Genomic DNA, 18,885 nt, shown 5'->3' with positions numbered 1-18,885 from the left:
CTATTGACTTTCGAGATCGGACCCAAATTATAGTATAGTACGGGCGAAATCTTACCCCCCTTCAGTGCCCTGTCCAATTTTCAAGTCCTGCGATAAGTCCTTCTAGATGCATCTCGGTGATATGGCTGGTCTAATCCTTCGATTCAGAGGCACTGGGGTTTGCCGGTGTCTCCTGAGTAGTTTGTTCAGCTGTCACCTGAGCCGTGTGTCCTTGGACAGGCTGTTGAGGCACCTGCCCTGCGGCATTGAAATGCTGTGTAGGATCGGCTAGGGAGCCGTCGGGCATGGGAATAAGATTGCCGTTCTGAGGGAGACCAGTAGGAATCATGATTGGGTTATTATGGTGAGGTAGAGTGGCCATGGTAGTTGGATCAAGACCTAAAGGCAGAGCATCCATGCCACCCAGAATCATAGGCGCACTGCCGTTGGGGACAGTATGATCGGTGAGTTGTGATGCCCCGAGTAAGCCTTCTGGGTGAAGAGGGTACATGAGTGCCTCCATGGTTGTGCCGTCGAAGACAATCATGTTCTGAATAGGCTGCTGGGTTTGTCCGAGAACGTTGATGACGTCCTGGGCAAGTTGACCACCGAGGATGGCGGCAACAGGAGAGATTTCGCTAACGAGGTTCTGAAGGAAGCTGCGCAAAAACTCTGGGCGGAGAGTTTCACTGGGAAGGCCGAGAGCCTTGTGCTTCTGAGTGGCGATCTGCGTGAACAGCTTAAGATCATCGCGATTGCTGGGGACTCGGCCGTTCTGGATCTGCATGAACTCCCAGAGAGCACGGAGGCAAGAAAGGGCGGGGGTGACACTCTTGAGTCGTCGCTTGGATTGGGTGTACTCGGCAGGAAGAACAGCAAGGTCACTGGCGAGGAACCACGTAGAGTAGAGCTCGCGCTTGGTGACAGACTCAATTGTCTTGGGACCCTCCTTTCGAGTCTTGACATCAACGATAGTGCGAGTACGAGACTCTGGGCCGAGGGAAGTGGGCATGTTTCCGAGGTCACGCTGGATGACATAGTCGTGTTCGATAAGATCGCTGAAGATGAAACCGTAGAGGCCATGACAACCGGCAGCGTAGAAGGCCTTGCAGTTCAGGCGTGTGGCAGTGTTGATGATGTTGAAAGACTCAGGGTCGAGATCAGTGGCAATGACAATATCATAGGCAGCAAAGTAGCTTGGTCCCTTGGTCTTGACGCCTTCTGTATCGACGTGAACACGAACACGAGGGTTGAGCTTCTGTAGAGCAGCGCTGGCGACTTGAGCGCGGTTCTGTCCGATGACATCTTCACCATCAGGGATGAAGAATTGGGCGCCTCGATCTGCTTCGGTGACAGTAGCACTGTCTAGGAGAGTGAGAGAGCCGACACCAGCAAGGACAAGATTCTTTGCGATTTCATTGGCGAGGGCCTTGATGGTGATGAGAAGGATATTTGCGCTTTGGATCTTTGCCTGTGCGGCCATGCCCCAGAGGCGAATCTGGCGGTCGTACAGAGCGACCTCATCTGGCGCATGTTAGAAAAGATAGGTTGAGATACGATTTGCGCGCGCAGAAACTTACCAGCGCTGACAGTGGTAGGAGGAGCGACGGGAAGACTGAAGCCATTCTGGCCGTTCGGCAAGCTCATGCCAGGTTGCATCATGAATGAAGGGTCAGCCAGGGGCATCTGCATGGCCATCATGGAGGGATCAGCCATGAGTGAGGGATCGGCCAACATGCTCAGCGCCTGAGAGTTCATTGGGTTGAGGAGATTCTCTGGTAGTTGGGGGATACCATTGCCGTTGCCGTTGACGTTGATACTAGCGTGAGCATCGATATGAGGAATGGCCTCTTGCGCTGAAGCATTCGGGAGTTGTTGTGCTTGGGGCTCAGCTTGAGGCTGCTGGCCTTGATCCTGGTTGGACTTGTCCATCGCGGATAGATTTGGGGTGAAGTCGGAGGATGGAGTAAATGAGATGTAGCCAAGCGAATAAAGTGCCGAGATTGGGGTCAATCGCAGCGCAAGGCTGAGAGGCCGAAGAGCGATATCGCAGAGGGCTTGTTATGAATGAGACGAGGCGAAGACGCGTGATAGAAAAGGCCCAGCCTGCTGGGTGAGATTCAGCTTCTCCCGGTCAACAAGAGCACTTTTCATCTACGGCGCGAGCATCCACCAGACAGAGGACCACGGGCGAGTATGTCCTGTCTTGTTTGCTTGTTTGCTTGATTGATTGATTGATTGATTGCTAGAAAGAGGCCGAGGATGCCTATCACAACTTGAGTGGTCGAATGTTGGCTTTCACGTCGAGGAGGTTATAAACCTGGAAGTTAAGTTAGTGAGTGAGCTGGACTATGTAGGTAGCTCTACAATGATTGGCTGTATGATATTGTTAGCGGGATCGACATGGGTACCTTACGTTCTGTACCTACCTTAGGTACTGTACCGCTCTGGGGAATTTCAAGGCTGCTGTTTGCTGCAAGCCCAAGTGATGGATAACCCAAGAATCAGGTAACGTCGAGATTTTAGAGATAGAGATGCCTGAATCTACAGTGAAGGACAAAGAGTATGCCTCTGTAAGTACCTACCTAGATATTCTGCAAGTGAAACAACCTTCGCTCATTTACTGCATTTTAGATGAATATTTGGAGTAGCTCGGAGCTGTTCGTTGAATCGAAACCACATCATTTCGTCCCGACAGGCGGGAACTAGATCGCAGGCACAAAAGGTCCCTGAATATCACGTGCAATCAATGAAACATTCCCCCGGTGCCTTGGGGACTACGGAATCGCCCCCCTCAACCAGCAAAGACTTACCGGACTTACTTGGTAGTGAGGAAGCAGAAGAAAATAAAATACAATGAACGATTTTGAAACGTAACACAGCAAAACTATACGGTTTTGAATATACATGACTTGCGTTTAGTCTACTTGATGCAAGCATATCACGTATGTACACCTCAGGCTGCAGGGGGATGATACGAGGTATCTAGGTATTTCCTCTTCTGTAGGTAAGGTATCTTCTCAGACTGAAAGGAAGATGCCCGTCTCCAAAAAGACTTTGCAGTATTCACAGGTAAGTACTAAGGCAATATGGGGAAATATGCGACTTCTTGGGTGCATGCTTCACACACTCGGTACAATGAACAACCAAGAATGCACAAGGCAAGGTACGTACGTGCCTGAGCATCAGAGATTAATAAGGACATTCAAAGTTCACAAGTCGTCATTTGCTTTGAGGGTTTGAGTGGTTTGCCATTTGCCTTGATAGCTGAATACAGCATAATACTCGCACAATGTTACACATAATTGGTACGAGTTTCAGCCATGTTGCAACACCAGGCCAGGGTTTCTTGTTTCTCACTATAAACTGACTACAGTGCACATAAGAACCTGGCCTCTGCTCAAGCCCAGAGCCTCTGGACGAACGGATACAGTGCTGGGATTCAAAGCTGTGGCCTGCTATCCATTGATGTGGCTTTTACCGCCTTAATCCCCATACCTTACCACCCATCATGGACGACTCAAAAGGTCCGTCGGCCTAGCCCAGCCCAAGCCCAGCCCAGCCATGGCTCTGTCACCTCTCACAATTTACAACAGATCTGTTCCTTTTCTCCCTTAGTAATTAGGGCTTTCCGTAAGGTATTTCACTCAATACTTGCTGCAGATATCTCACCGCTACCGCCAAGTTGAGCTATCAACGAACATCCGTCTCTACCGGCGCCTCTACTACCACGCCGTCTCTCCGCTCGCCCCCGCCAAAGAACGGCGACTTTTACTCAGAGTCACGGCTCATGTGCCGTGGTACGCCTGACCTTTGGCCGAAAGACAACCTTGGCAGCAGCAGTAAAATTGCAAGGTAGAGAGAGCAGATACGGAAAAAGGCGCATAATACCTGTATTTCCTACCTGTGCCCAGGATGGGCATGAAATGACAGGTAGGGCGGCGGCTCAGCGAAACGCAGAGGCCAATGGTTGACTGACTTAAACCCCCCACGGCAGAGTCATTCGCACAGTATCCAATCCCTAGCCTGTTGTTCAACCATTGATTGTCGCCAGCGAGAAGACACCAAAATCAGGGCTGTGATTCGGGGGTTCTTCTCACTCAAATCACGACGAGACCAATGACCTTACTCCTGGAGAGCCAGGTGTACCGTGCGCCAATACTGCTTGACTGCCGTCCCCTTGGACGACAACGATTAACGACCACTCTTCAAATTATCATCATTGCTATTTCGGTCACATTTTATCTGGCAAAAAGACGGGACCATCAGCGGCCATCCCTCTAGTCTAGCCTCTTCGCTTCGCTTCAGTTCAACCCCACGTCATAACTCACATCCACATCCACATTCACATTCACATCCACATCCACAGTCACAGTCAGAGCCATATCCATAGCCATAACCGCCCACCGACTAGTGAACCCCCCCAGTCCCGCCGTTAATTCATACCTACATACAGCTACATACAAAATGTCTGGCCGGTCGGGTTCAAACTCCCACCGTCGCCATTCTCGAGAACCCCTCGACGACTTTCCACCGCTTCCCATACCGCCTCGACTGCCTTCTCTCAGAGCCCTCGCACACGCCCAGCGAGATCGTGACCGAGACAGCCCCTCGCCGACAGCCTCCAACCGCCCTCAGTCCCGGCACTGGTCAGCTGCTTCACGCCGCGCCGACCGCATCCGGAACCTGGAGAACAGAGCGCCGGGTCCCGGCTCCGGTTTTGACGACTTCGAGCGGCCCATGGACGACGGCTGGCCGACTTCTCGACGTACTGACCGCATACGGGCTGCTGCCGCCACCACCGAGAACACCAGATCCTCCAATCTCGAAGACCTCGATCGACACCTCGAGGAAGCCAACTCGCACCTGCGGGCCCTTCTCGATCTCCAGCACCACCCAAGCCTAACTCCTCCGCTCATGCCGCCCAACTTCTCTCCTTCACTCCGTCCCTCTGACCTCCCTGACTCGAATCGACGGCACAAGCGCCGGAAGCTGGATTCTGATCGTCTCGCGCCGGCCTTACGAGGCTTTCGTTATGGCAAGTATGGCCAGGTCGAGCAAGGAGACCTCAAGATGGAGATCGTCAGCTGTGATGGGGGCATGTTCTCTAATGAGTTATCATACGCCGCTGAGAATATCCTCAAAAACGACAACTCGGTGTATTGCACAAAGGGAAACAGATGCAACATAGTGTTGAGACATCAAGGGGGCACCGTTTTTACTCTCCAGGAGCTGGTCATAAAGGCGCCTGCATCGTCCAACTATTCACATCCGTATGTTGTCCCATGCATCGCGGCATGATCCGGACAACATGGCTAATTCTGCAACAGCGTGAGAGAAGGAATGGTCTTTGTGGCTATGAAGCAAGACGAAGTGCTCAACCGAACAGCCCAGTACCAAATTCAATACGCACAGCCAACGAATGAACCAACTCATGATGGGGACTCGAGAGTCCTTCAGCCCATCCCAACTGAAATAATATCAGTACAGCATCATGAGAATGGCACTACGACCACGAGGTCTCGGCCAGCATACCCATACCGTACCAACGCCGATGATTACGAACCACGGACACCACAGATGCCTGAAGAGTTCGCCTCCAACCTGCCCGACTTTCAAGTCACTACTGAGTGCAGCGACGATGAAGACGACGACTTTGATGGCCCCCGTTTCCTACACCATCCGCCGAACCGCATCGGCTCACTTCCTTTCGAAACCCTCGACTCTGATTCCGATGATGGCGGTAACCCCTTTGATCCCGAATACCTCGACGACCACCATCCCTCCCACTGGCGCCTCTACAGTAGTGCTGCCAATACTAGCGGCCCAGGATTTGATCCTCCATCTTCGCGGCGCCGCGAGAGCGAGAGAGAAAGAGAAAGAGAGCGGAATCGTGACCGGGACCGGGACCACAATTACCATCGCTCCAACCGATCTTTCTCCCTAACAGAAGCTTGGGAAGCTCACGCCTCTGCTACGCAAGACGCCGTTCGAGCAGTTGGCGGTGGCCAACTGCTCTCTCCACATGCCCGTTTCAACATAGAGAAGAAGAAGAGCAAATGCACAATTCGCTTCGACCCCCCGATATCAGGTCGATTTATACTACTCAAGATGTGGAGCTCCCACCACGACCCCACGAGCAATATTGATATACAGTCTGTCTTGGCACGAGGTTTCGCAGGACCTCGCTACTTTCCTTCGGTTGAGTTGCGCTGAGATGGTTTGTAAGATATGCATAGACGGAGATGCAATATATCCAGGTCTTTGGCTTGAGTTTTAAGGAATTATGGCAATATACCCGTTAGAGCTGATCATTATGTGCTGAGAGCTTTTTGCTTGTTCGGCCTATCTAAGCATCTCGCACTGAGTCGCATCTACATGTTCTACATAGCACTCTACAGACTGATGTTGAGCTTACCATACCTACGTGTCCTTTCACACGTGATTAAAACTGCCTGCCATAAGGTAGCAGGTGCTCGATCTGGTATATTAGTGGTACTTACCAAGGCACCTTAATTGGCTGCCTTCAAAAGGCGTTTGTTGCTTGACTATAAGGTGAAGTTTCTCCTCGTATGCCTTCCATCATCGCGATCACCTCCAATGCCCCAAACCCAAGCTTTGCAGGCAGGTTCTCTAGGGAAGTGGTCGAAGACAGCAAGATATCTCAACTCCAAAAGAATAGAAACCCCCTCCCTGAGGCGGATTTCTTGCTTCGCCGGGAGAAATAAAGGCCACAGGCATCCAATTCGAGAAACTTCGGAACCCCGTAACAGCAGCCACCTACCTTATGCAGATAGGTATTAATGTAACAACCAGAATGTTGAGGAGAACTCGGTCTTGGGTCGTGCCTCCCTTCCATTCAATAAGGCATGCGATGGTAAGGTATGCGATGATAAGGTATCCCAGGAAGGTAGATATCTCGGTTAGGTACTGAGGAAGTTGCAGATAACAATCCAGGAGGGGAGTGTCAACTTCCATTCTGCCCCCCCCCCCCCCCCCCCGTGAAGTCATCTGTAACTGCCTCCATCTACCTCCTATTCTTATCAGACGAAGGAATGTACTCAGGCATCGAAGGATGGTTAAAACCACATTTACTCGACCCTCTGAGCTTTTCTTCTTCTCATCATCATCATCATCATCATCGTCATCGTCGTCATCCCCCTTTCTTGGCCCCCAAGACATTCATCAAGATCTGCCATTATCCGACATCACTACACTTTTTCTGTTCTTTGTAAAGATGAATCAACCCAAACGTGCTGGCCGCGCAGGCGGCATCATCCTTCTGGCCTTCCTATCCCTCTTCGCCCTTACTAATTTCCTTACACTTATCCTATCCATGGTCGCTGCTGGCCAATTCTGGCCCTTGCTAGACGAGGGCTCCAAGACCGTAATCGAGATCCCCTTTCTAACTGATTCCGATGGCCCGTGGCCTCCGTCTTTTCCTGATTCCCTATGTCAGCTTCCACCTGTCACTGTCTCTGGGCCTTTCAACCTCGCGAGTAATTCAGCACGACCATACGTGCTCCTCGCTGCTCTCGCTGGTATCACATGGGTCATTACCTCCATCGCCATCCTTCTCCTCTTCACCAAGATTCGGTCCTTCAATCACCGCGTTGCTCGCTACGTTTTCCGGGTTATCGGCACGGCAACCTCCGTATTCTTGGTCATCTTCTACCTCACCTACGCCCATGCTGTCACATTTATCGCACCCTTCAGGAATAATAACTGGCCCATGGGCAGGGGAGGAGCGATTATGGCACATTTTAACCTGTAAGTGTGATTACGGCAGTGTAGGGGCCTGCAATTACTGACCATATCCCCAGGCTGCTCGGCATCTTCATCACTTTGCTGGCTGCGGCCCTGGACACACCAAAGGACTGGGATGCATCTACTGGCCCCAACAGTGGCCGAACTAGCCAGGCATAATTGTCAACCATTGAACAACTCAGAGGAAAAACTGGTGATGGTTGTGTGGATCTTTTGAGGTCAGGAGTTTGGTTTGCTGTTATCATTATTATAGATCGGTTGGACGTATGGTCAATGCAGGCTGCAAGTATCTTTATACCAGTAGATGGTAGGGAGTTCATTTGAGTATACTTTTCTTGCCCTCTCAGTATGATGGTTCTTGTGACCATGGAGCCGTGAAGTCTTTTTAAGTCAGTAGACAGGCCTCAGGGAGCAGGAAAACTTCAGATATATCAAAAATAGTAAAGTATTCTAGAGGCCAGCCAAGTCTCACCTCAATTTACCCAAGTCTTTTTTATCATGGGATCAAAATTTGATATTTAAAGTGTATCCTAAACTTATACTAAGTTACCAAAGTCTTTTTGTTGTCTAGGATCTATTAGACTTTGAAGAAATATATTACTATATATTAACTAGAAGGCCCCAAGTTTTCTTCCACCCTAGGCAATGAAAGTTCCAAGTGAGTAAGTCCATTATGATGTTGGAGGTTGAGACTTTGTAGGCACAAGTTCAAAGAACCAACTCTAGGTCGTTGCGTGAGTACCTAGTTTGGATCGGCTACTAGGTAAGTTCTATAGCATGTCTACCAGTCTGCAAACCTAAGCAAGGCAGCTGAATTAAGAGATTGGTGTTTGTTCCCGCAAACAAAGACACTGACCAAGATGGTAAAACCGCACGAGTAGGCCATTTAGGCTATTGAAGCTGTTCTAGCAAGGTCGGTAGGTGGGATTGTGACGATAGGTAGCCTGTCTGTATAAACGACACGCGGGGCTCTCAGTTGTCAAAATAATCCAGCTGAAAGAGCTGGAATTTGTGTGGTAGATAGTCGCCAATACCGTTCATCCTGAAGCGGCCGAGACATCAGGCAGTCTAGATAGATCCTGTTTACTCCCTAGGCCTAGACTGTGTCTTCAAACTCCACAACTTTGAGAAGCTGGGGAGGCAACTTGACGCCATAGTTTATCGTCCATGTCGCCCTGCCTACTGTACCTACTGCCAGGTGGGATTGCTACCACTGTCTGGGCAAGCAAACATGGCATCTTTCGAATAGTGCTATAAAAGAATGTCCAATACAACAATCAGGGAGCATACGTGATGTGTATCCAAGTTTCCACTATAGTGAAAGTGACACACCACGGTCATCATCAATGGTCTTGGAAAATCGAAGGGAGATCTCTACCGGGGTTTCTTGATCTTGTGCAGCCACAAGGCGTTATAGATCGTGGCAATCGAGTTCACCAACGTGCCGGCGCGAAAGTCTGTTCCTGTTCTAGGATGAATTTAAGGAACCAGACGGACAAAGGAACGGCCTGGACTCGCCAAGAAGTGGTCTGAGTTTGACCGGGCTTGTGGGCTTGTGGGCTTGTGGGCGAAAATGCGTGGAAAAGCTTGAGATGGCCCTACGAACCTAGATTAAGGTAGAAACTTTGCTTTTGCATTTCTGCAGGTTCCCGTCCCGCCCGCGTAGGACAGCCTAGAACGACAGGCCAGACAGTGGAGGAGGCCGAGACAAGGCAAGGCAAAGACAAAGACAAAGACAAAGACAAAGACAAAGACAGAGACAAAGGCGTGTGGGGTTGGAGCCGTTCGGGAAGGGCTCCTTTATGCAGTAGTGCTATGCAGGTGATAGTGATACTGCATGATTTATATGGGTAAGGTTGGTTGCATTGATCCTCCAGTGCCTTATCTTGTGACCATGATTGATTATAATGGACTCGACTCGATAACGAGGGATTTCCACACAAGGGCAATATTGAGTCAAGATCCCCCGATCAACCATTGTCATGAATATGTCATTCATGACTCTGCTAACAATGGAACGTAATACAACATGTCCAACCTCCAGCTACCTACGTCAAGTCAAGCCGACAATAATGATAAAGTGCCATTAGAGACAGTGGCGTGGCTCTGCATTCCACAGCATTCAGGGATCAACGCTAGGGCGTTACCAAGCTCGGCTGGCTTGCTCGCCAACTGTTGGTAGTGAGACACTACCAGACGACATTTTGCAGTGTTTTTTTCCGGAAAGGGTTTCAAAGACAATTGGAACGTCTTTCTCAGAAATGCAGATACGGTCATATTTTATAGATGGACCTGATGGTCTTTTGGAGCTGTGTCATTCTGGGGCTGCAGGATTACCCCATTGGTACAAGTTTGTTGGCCACTAAAGGACCCCTCAAATACCTCGACCACTCAATTCTCTCCAAACAAATCCACCGTCAGAAGCATATCCCAAGTTGCCCAACCATACCCGTCCGTCTAACTAACTATCCGCAGAGTGGAGGAGGTGTATGGTACCTACTGTAGGGTCTGGTTTCTTAGGTGTCACTGCATAGTCGGCTCCTCGTCAGCCGAACCCGGCCACGCGCAGCAAACTGTGGTGTCAAGGTTGATATCTATGGCCTCCTCGCCCGCCATAAACCACCGCCAACTCTCTTCTTGACTGCTCTCCCTCGACACAATCGATTTGAAGCACCTCAGCTATTATCCACCCAATATATATCAATACCATCGCCGCTACTAGTGTTCTTCTAGTGCTTGTCAAACTGGGTTCCTTTCTCTGGACCCCTGTTCCGTCAAATCTCCCAAACCCCTTGGAACCGAAACATTAGGCGATTATGCAGCCTCTGGATCCCCAGGGGCTCGTTGAGGATCGAGCTGCCGAGGAGGAGCATGGACAGTTTCCCATTGAATATCATTCGCGTCTAACGGGGCCGAGCTCCCAAGCGTCGTATGGCTCCAGTGTTCGCGCCTCGACCGCCCGGAGGCGAGCTGCTGTGACAAACAAACCCAGAAAGAACAATCTATCAGAAACCACCTCCCTCCGCCTTTCCCCCGCGGCTCTCCAGACACCCAGCGCTGCTCAGTCGACTCCCCGTTCAACTCCTCCTCTGGCTCCTCTCTCAGTGACACCTCCTACGACAGCCCATCACCCTCCCAGCTCCTCTGTTCGAACCCGCGATTCCAGTCTTCATGTAGAACCTACTTCTCCTAAACTTCAGTCACCTCTGCGCCACTCTATCAACTTGGGCGACCACAACTTGGACATTGAATCGCAGCTCTACAAGATCTCCAGCGACCGGCCTAGACCGCTTTCTGTCGACATGTCGTTCACCGGTGACAAGAGGCCTGCTGCCTCCAAAACTCGGCCAAGTCTGCCTGCTGTTGTAGAGGAAACTCCCCGAAACGGCTTCTCAACTTGGTTCTCCCGATCTAATGCACCTTCACCCTTATCCACAACCGCCCCAGAACCTCAACCACGCAGTACATCATCGGCCAAGCCATCCACACCAACTTCTTCTCGTTTCAACTTTTTCGGCTCCCTTACTTCTTCACCTACTGCATGTCCCTCGGAGGAACAAAATGAGGCCCTCATGAATCTCGACATCGAAAAGGGTCTATTCCCCAACGGCCTTCCTGTCGAAGGCACAGCTTTCTCGCCATCCGCTTTCAAAAACCTGCAGATGAACGCCACTGGTCTGCTGAGCAAGTTCCAGGCTGCTTATGAGCAACGCACAACAGAATTCAGGGAGCTCCAGGCTGAGCGTGATATCCAAATTTTCCACAAGAGTGAGTCTGAAACCAGGATCCAACAGCTCGAGAAGCAACTCGAGGAACAGGCTACCCTCATGGCAGAGCGAGATGCTATGATCGAGTACTTGCTCAACCGCTTGGCAAATGAAAAGGACCGCGCAGATGAGGCGACTAATGGCGAGAAAGAGAACATGACCTCAGCAGCTTCGATCGTATCAGAAGATCTGGGCGTCGATGAGGATCGACTAAAACGCTGGCGAAAGAGTACGTCGACCTCATCTGATGATGAGAGCGTAGATGAGGCCAGTGTCTTCTCGCGATCCCGCAGCCCAACAATATGTACCAACATATCTGAGATCAACCCTGTTGTTCATCCTAAGCCCGTTACACTGGAGCCTCCTCGTGCCGCTGGTAGTGCTGCCGCAAGAAACACCAACAACGCTCAAATGGGCGCGTTTCAAAAACTCATCCGGGGCATATCGAGCGACAAGCCTAAGCCTGCGCCCGCGACTTGCCTCAACTGCCAAGGGCAAACCGCCAGTATGGCTTGGGATACTGTCAGTCTTCTCAAGGACGAGAACAAGGGGCTGAAGGTCAGAGTGGAAGAATTAGAAACAGCGGTGGAGGGCGCCCTCGATGCTGTCAATGGTCTCGGCTTATGAGACAGTCTTGAGCTGCGACCCGAATCATGATGACCTAACCCGAGACCCTCGATGGGTGCTCGGCAGCTGCATTATCACATCGGGAAAACGGCGTTATGGTTACAAGGTACCGTCTTCTGTGGCCTCGGATGGCCGTTGTTTATTCTTTTATTGGAGTTGTGGGCTATAGCCGAAATGGACATACGGTGGCGTTTTCTGGGCATTTGATACCATTCTGCATAGGGTCTGAAGACCAATTTTACCTTCGTTAGCATAGAGACAGGATAGTCTTGGGGGATACCTTTTTATCTTGGCTTGAACTACCAAATTGAATGAATTTGATATCTTGATCAATCATTTTCTGAGCGTGGTCCTTGAACCGGGTCTACCTGTCTTGAAAGTCGGCTCATGGCATATATATTCACAGATTGGTCAAGACCCGAGATGTTCATATCTTCTCGAGTTCATTCTGCTTCGTTCATTGTGACACAAAGCACACCTAAGCTTTGCAAGTGACTGAGCAATCGACCAAGCAATCGACCCAATAATTGGGAGGGTGAGCATATACACTAGTGGTCTTCATACCATCTGCACTGACAATCATTGCAGTTTGGCAAAAGAAAAGAAAGCCCTGGCAAACACGTGTCACCAACAAGGCATGTTGCCTATCCGGTGAAAAGGTTCTTGATGCCTTTGATGTATTGGCTTTCCAGTTGATTCCAATACCACAGCAAGATCATGATAAAGTCATAAAGGCCAGTCCTTCCGCTTCTTGTTTTGATATTCTTTTGATTGATGGTTCCATAATCTGATCAAACACCGTCCTCGCCGCGGGAGGTATATGTACAAAACTTCTCACCTCCGGATAGTTGCATTCCAACTGAATCCGCTCCCTCAATCGTCGTATCCATGCACTCTAGTGGTGCTCTTCTCCATGCGCCTCTCCGTGGTGGTGCTCGTCCTCGAGGAAGAAGTATTCGTATCCGCAGTAAGCGGTGAAAGCGACTGTCGCGATACCGAGACCGGGGAAACCGCCCTTGAGACGGTTCCAGCGGCTATAAGGACCCTGGTATCGCCAGGCCTCGCTGCAGAGGAGGGTCAGTACATTGGCTCTATTTTGTTCAGGCGTGTCAGCAAGGGATTACGGACTTTCGCTCCCAGGGATCGTATCGAGGCTGGCCGGTTGATGCTTGGAACGCCCGCATGTTGAAGCCGGTGATGTTGGGCTTGGGACCGCCCGCGGCGGCTCGTAGCACTCTACATGGCGAATATATTAGCAAACCGAGTCCATTCTCAGCAATTGGTTGCGCCAATTGAGATAATAGCAGCTGTGTGAGTGTGCGCCGTACCTCGTGGCAAGCATCGTGGGCTGAAGGAGAGATTCTGATGATGGTTGGATCTGACGACAAATGAAATGGGCGAATGGAGAGCGAGCCAATTCGACCTTAGTGATTGATGTTCCCCCCGTCACTGAGGTATAGGTTAGGTAGGTTAAACTGGAGTGGGCTAGAACGTACATAGACTAGAGTACGGATCGGATCAAAGTTGACTGGTTCCTCCGATATGACGCACGGACCAATTGATTCACCCGCCCTCCTCACCTCTGCCCTCCAGAGTGTAACTAGAGGACGTATTCTATGCCATCGATTGACTTATTCAGACTTTACACCTTCTAAAGGACATTCGACGCTTTTTATAGAATCTCAGAAAGGAAGAGGCCGACCCCGAGTAACTAGCGAAGCTTTTTATCACCTTCGACGAGGAACCCAGTCGGCGCATATCTTTATCTCTATCATCACTCCTCTCCACCATTCGAACCGAAATCACATATACCACCGACAGCATTGAACGACATCTATCGCTATCGCAGCCACCCGAGAAGATCAGGGAAATACTTTGTAATCTTGGCAATACTCTCACGTTGTCTCAATGACCAACGGTCGTGGTAGTCGAGGTAACACGTATCACTTCAAATCGTCGCGTTAGAAACCATTCGGGCGTTAGAAGCCATCCTTGGGCGATCCAGCGACTGAGAGTTCTATCTCGAATTCAGAACCTTTAGGTTCTGGCACACAATCAAACCAAGCACGGAGGACTACCGCCGAGCACCACCCGCACTCATCGCATTTGCATCCAGGAGCCAGACATTGGCAACCCCTCCAACGCTTCCGAGGCACTGGTACCAGACAGCCCTTCAACAGGAACAAACACTTCCCTGGAAAGAACCACATGCCGCCACCGCAGCTTAGGGGTTTTGGCGGGGGGCCTGCTGTGGCAGCACCATACCACCAGGGTGGCTTCCCCTCCCATGCCCAACAACAGGGTGGACATTTAGGCGGGAACCAGTACCTGAATGCCAACACACAACTGGGACCCTTCTCTGCTGCCAATAGCAATGCTTTTACGACAGCCGGCCTCAATGGCCAGGGGTTCGCGGATACGGGGTTTGGTAGTCAAAGTGCAAGAATGGGTTTCCATGGCCCTGCAGCCGGTCTACAACAACCACAACACGGGCAGGTTCACCAGAACATGTTGATGGAACACCCAGGAATCAGGACACATCCCAACAAGGGCAGGATACGGGAAGTATGGAATCACAATTTGCACGAAGAAATGGCAGTATTGCGAGACTTGGTGGACAAGTATCCTTACATTGCGATGGTAAGGCTCGAGAAACGAGCATCGTTTTTGAAGATGTGCTAATTTATGGGTGTGAAAAGGATACCGAATTTCCAGGTGTCGTTTCAAGGCCCATGGGAGGATTCAGAGGGAAGAGCGATTATCACTATCAATGCCTACGAACCAACGTCGATATGCTGAGGGTCATTCAAATAGGGCTCACCTTCTTTAACGAAGACGGCGAGACCCCCCCTCCACGGCCCACGAGCGAACTGAAGCTTGGCACAGCCGCTCAAAGAGCAGCGACTAATGCTCCTTTCCCTTGTTCGTGGCAGTTCAACTTTAAGTTCTCATTGAAGGACGACATGTACAACGAGAAATCGATCGAGTCACTTCAGCAAGCCGGGATCGACTTCAATGCTCTCGAACGTGATGGTATTGATCCCCACGAGTTTGCCTCCCTTCTGATCCCTTCAGGTCTTGTCTGCTTCGACAACGTCAAGTGGATATCATTCCATGGCGGTTACGATTTCGGCTACCTGACAAAGCTGCTTATCTGCTTACCATTGCCCAACGACGAAGTCGACTTTGACCACAAGATGAAGCTCTATTTCCCCACGACGTACGATGTGAAGCACCTCATGAAGCACGCCATCAGGTTACACAACTCCGGCCTTCTTACACCCAGCGATCCCAGTAGTACTGAGATCCTGCAAAAGTTTGAACATAAATCAGGACTTGAGAACATTGCCGAAACCCTCAAGATTAAGCGTGTTGGCTCTGCCCACCAAGCAGGCTCTGATTCGTTACTCACCGGAAAGGTCTTCTTCTCTATGCGCGATAAGATATTTGCCGGTGATATCCCCGATGAGCATGTTGGCAAGGTCTGGGGCCTGGGTTTCCCTGACTCAAATGCCAGCCTTGTCATGTCAATGATGAACCAGCAAAGCGGAAACGATGGGCAAACAAATGGCAACGGACCTAGCACTCCTAACACGACCAATGCTGCGTTAGCCACCACCCCAGGACCACAAGGGCAGAACGGCATCATCAACACTGGGCCTATGACTCCCGGTGGAGGAGGTGGTGTGTTTGGCAACTTCGCTTTCGGCGGAAACCGATAAGAGGCTCACTCCCAAGGGCTGTTAGCCCACTGGTGAGGGCTATGGACTTGCCGATAGTATTAATGTTTTCTATGCCTTGCATTTTACTCTTTACCATCAACCTATTCCTCTTTCGTCACGAACGTTCATTATGCCAAAAGCATAGTTATCGGCTTCTCCACATGAAATGGGTTTGTCCAGTGAGATAGCATGCCTCTTTGCTTCCCGCTTCAATGCATTCTGCCTCGGTTTACGATTTTGATATAATGACTTTCGGAAGTTTCAGGAATTCAATGGGGAAAAAAGGACCGGGATGGACGGTTGGGAGGGGATCATACGTGCCAGTTGGTGTCGGCGCCGCTGTTGTATACTGTATTGTATGGTTAACTAGGAGTTGGCACCTTCGAATTTGAGCTTCACAAAGTTGTTTGATTTGTCCAATCTAAGTTGTGCTATGGCATGATGCCCGTCAAAAATGAATGGCAGCGCTATGTCTAAGCCCCTGGCTCGCAGTGACTTTTTGTATTGTACAATATGAAGAGAACCGGAACACCTGTTCATGTAGTAAACGCCAATCTCGAGCCGGGAATTTCTTTTACGCATGGTGGGTCCCCAGCGATGAACTGTTTATGTGATATAAACCTTTTTCAGTGACTCAACTGGGAAGATATCGCCTGTCCGGAGGTCCTTAACCTGATCGGAAGGCAGATTATTCTTCCTCGCCTGTATTTCAAGGCGATCCCTCCCATAGACGCTACCATTAGGCAATAGCATGAGATCGTGCTCTACATGACTCTGAGTGTGGTGAGCGTACGGTACATTCCGGGCAAGCTCGTTGAGTTCAGTGGAACAAATGGGACAAACGCCGTGGCCGAGACTCGAGGCTGCTGCTACGATATCGGATGTGCTTTGGGCAGATGGGCTATCTGATGAGTGCATTGGGTCCGTGTGGCATGCAGGTGTTTTTAGGGCCGATAGACCAGAAGAAAGTGCGACGTGAAGGAGCGGGACCGCAGGAAGAGCAAGGAGTTGATTGTGGGTTGTTGCGAAGAGGTCGGCAAGGTCAGCCCAGCGGGAGGGCTTATACAAATCTCCATAGGGTGCGGCAGCGGATGCACCACCAGGAGGAAATGCAAGCAGACCACAGACCTGCTGTACTTCACGGGGAAATGTGGCCCGGTAAGGAATGAGATGTTTCTTTGCGTGAGCAATGGCTTCAGTGAGCTTGGCCGAGGATTGCGAGCGTACCAGCTCAATATATTGTTGAAAGCGAAGCATGAACTCGAGCTTACTCTGCGAATAATTAGAATTTGGATATCGAGAAGACTTTTTGGACTAGGCAACGTACCTCCATCTTCCTCAACTCCTTCTTGTTATCGTTGCACCAAGCCAGGGCCTCAGCCACGCTCTGGTTCAGAAGAGAATCCCTGATACGGCTTGCAGCAACGAAAGTGTCGATATCAACGAGATCGGAGATACCGCGCTGCTCGGCCAACTCCTTTGCAGTATCGTTGTAACCATGACGAAGCAGGTAGTCCGCTAAAAGGCGATCGAGCCTCTTCCTACTCCATTGCTCGTATTTGACGTCCTCCACTGTATCCATCTTGTATAGTTCGTCGAGATGTGAGATGCGGGCAGCTGTTTGTGCATGCAGACGAGCCTCCTCGGCGGCGCTTGCTTGGAGTTTGCGCTTCAAGCCTCGCATGCGGGACACCATTGCGTCGAGGTTACGAAGGACATCTTGCTGTGATGCGCGGCCGGAGACGGCAGCGGTGGCTGAATCTTTGAGTAATGTCTTTATGGCGGTTGTGTCTTTCTCGATCGTGAAATGGGCCGTGCGGAAGTTCTTTCGGAGGAGTTCGGAGGGGAGGCGAAGCAAAGGTTGGTCCTGATGTCGACTATCAGTTATGATGGAGAGGCGGTGATGGGAAGCTTGGTTGAGTCGGACTTACAAGCAACAGATGCTCGTTATGTTTGATCTGGGAACTTTCGTGATCGCCCATTATGAAAGCTTGCTTGTGCAATGGACAGAGCGATTGCTCAGATAGTAGACAATCGCATGTAGGGCCCGTAGAAGGCGGAAGGCTTATTAAGCTCCGATGATTGTGATTGATAAGTCGTTATCGTGAGGTGAAGTCAAAGTGAAGTGGGTTGTGCCATGAGGTGGGTGCTCCAATGGAATGGAAGCTAGGTAGGTACGTACTTCCTCAGGTGCAATCCATGGTGCATCATGCAGTCCCCCACTCCCCGTCCCGCCTTCGGAACATGGGCATGTGGGGCCCCGTCTTGGGAGTGATTCCCGCTGTAAGCGAAGAGGGAGAGAGAGCATCAAGGATAGAATTAAAAGAGAATTTAGCCATATCTCTACGCAGATATTTGCGTTCCTGCCCGAGTATGGGTAGGTTCCCATTCAAATTTTTTCGGTTACTCCATAAAGACCACAATAATCGGAGGAAGTGCTCCATACAAGGCTGGCGTATCAACCTCCACCTTGTGTGTTGACCATCAACCTGCATCTGGTATGACAAGATGCCTTTTATGCCGCGAACTATCAGTGGTCTGTTCAGCACAAGATCGGCTGGCTGCATGAAGCAGATACATAGATCATGGTGGAGAAACACGGTATCGAACCTGATATCTCACAGTTGAGAGGTCTGGGGATCGTATTGGATATGCACCGCAGACTTGACTCCAATACTCGAGCGCCTCTTCTGTGCAACCTGAACTATCCTTGCTCAAAGGCAAATGAGTGAGTGTATTATTGGGATCAAATAGTCAATACCAGTATTGTTGTGAGTGAGGTGACTCCCGACTCTCAATACTATGTAAATGTGTTGATACAGTTCGGGTTTTGTACCACAGCATATTGCACAGTGAGCTGAACCTGTTGAGGTCCTAGGGTCCCTCAGTTGGAACCAGCTCCTGTGTCAGACGAGTCCAGGTTGGATCATCTGTCGCAGATATCTTAGGACGCAACCTGTTTCACCTCTCGGCGTCAAGTGATGTACGTGGGATGGGATCAGGTGATTACATGCCGGCTCCTC

The 18,885-nt window shown here is 50.4% G+C and overlaps 7 protein-coding genes across 7 annotated transcripts; 4 read left to right on the top strand and 3 right to left on the bottom strand.

The window, feature by feature from the left end:
• Positions 1 to 130: 130 nt before the first annotated feature.
• On the bottom strand, positions 131 to 1,911 carry J7337_009587 (uncharacterized protein; the record flags this gene model as incomplete). Its single annotated transcript, XM_044827182.1, has 2 exons — positions 131 to 1,503; positions 1,560 to 1,911. 2 exons carry the CDS (start codon positions 1,909 to 1,911, stop codon positions 131 to 133), a joined length of 1,725 nt encoding a protein of 574 aa, XP_044677776.1.
• A 2,535-nt stretch (positions 1,912 to 4,446) lies between these two features.
• On the top strand, positions 4,447 to 6,195 carry J7337_009586 (uncharacterized protein; the record flags this gene model as incomplete). Its single annotated transcript, XM_044827181.1, has 2 exons — positions 4,447 to 5,252; positions 5,310 to 6,195. 2 exons carry the CDS (start codon positions 4,447 to 4,449, stop codon positions 6,193 to 6,195), a joined length of 1,692 nt encoding a protein of 563 aa, XP_044677775.1.
• Positions 6,196 to 7,216: 1,021 nt separating this feature from the next.
• J7337_009585 (uncharacterized protein) lies at positions 7,217 to 7,905 on the top strand (the record flags this gene model as incomplete). The annotated part of the gene is made up of 2 exons (XM_044827180.1): positions 7,217 to 7,749; positions 7,803 to 7,905. The coding sequence occupies 2 exons, from the start codon at positions 7,217 to 7,219 to the stop codon at positions 7,903 to 7,905; spliced, it is 636 nt and encodes a 211-aa protein (XP_044677774.1).
• Positions 7,906 to 10,562: 2,657 nt separating this feature from the next.
• On the top strand, positions 10,563 to 12,140 carry J7337_009584 (uncharacterized protein; the record flags this gene model as incomplete). The annotated part of the gene is made up of 1 exon (XM_044827179.1): positions 10,563 to 12,140. The coding sequence occupies one exon, from the start codon at positions 10,563 to 10,565 to the stop codon at positions 12,138 to 12,140; it is 1,578 nt and encodes a 525-aa protein (XP_044677773.1).
• An 895-nt stretch (positions 12,141 to 13,035) lies between these two features.
• On the bottom strand, positions 13,036 to 13,482 carry J7337_009583 (uncharacterized protein; the record flags this gene model as incomplete). The annotated part of the gene is made up of 3 exons (XM_044827178.1): positions 13,036 to 13,204; positions 13,269 to 13,376; positions 13,469 to 13,482. 3 exons carry the CDS (start codon positions 13,480 to 13,482, stop codon positions 13,036 to 13,038), a joined length of 291 nt encoding a protein of 96 aa, XP_044677772.1.
• Positions 13,483 to 14,348: 866 nt separating this feature from the next.
• On the top strand, positions 14,349 to 15,862 carry J7337_009582 (uncharacterized protein; the record flags this gene model as incomplete). The annotated part of the gene is made up of 2 exons (XM_044827177.1): positions 14,349 to 14,780; positions 14,840 to 15,862. 2 exons carry the CDS (start codon positions 14,349 to 14,351, stop codon positions 15,860 to 15,862), a joined length of 1,455 nt encoding a protein of 484 aa, XP_044677771.1.
• Positions 15,863 to 16,468: 606 nt separating this feature from the next.
• Positions 16,469 to 17,844, bottom strand: J7337_009581 (uncharacterized protein; the record flags this gene model as incomplete). The annotated part of the gene is made up of 3 exons (XM_044827176.1): positions 16,469 to 17,134; positions 17,190 to 17,729; positions 17,794 to 17,844. 3 exons carry the CDS (start codon positions 17,842 to 17,844, stop codon positions 16,469 to 16,471), a joined length of 1,257 nt encoding a protein of 418 aa, XP_044677770.1.
• Positions 17,845 to 18,885: the final 1,041 nt, after the last annotated feature.

The sequence above is a fragment of the Fusarium musae genome, chromosome 7 (assembly GCF_019915245.1).
Source record: "Fusarium musae strain F31 chromosome 7, whole genome shotgun sequence".
Classification (NCBI taxonomy): Eukaryota; Fungi; Ascomycota; class Sordariomycetes; order Hypocreales; family Nectriaceae; genus Fusarium; species Fusarium musae.
This window is presented reverse-complemented; position numbering and strand designations above follow the sequence as displayed.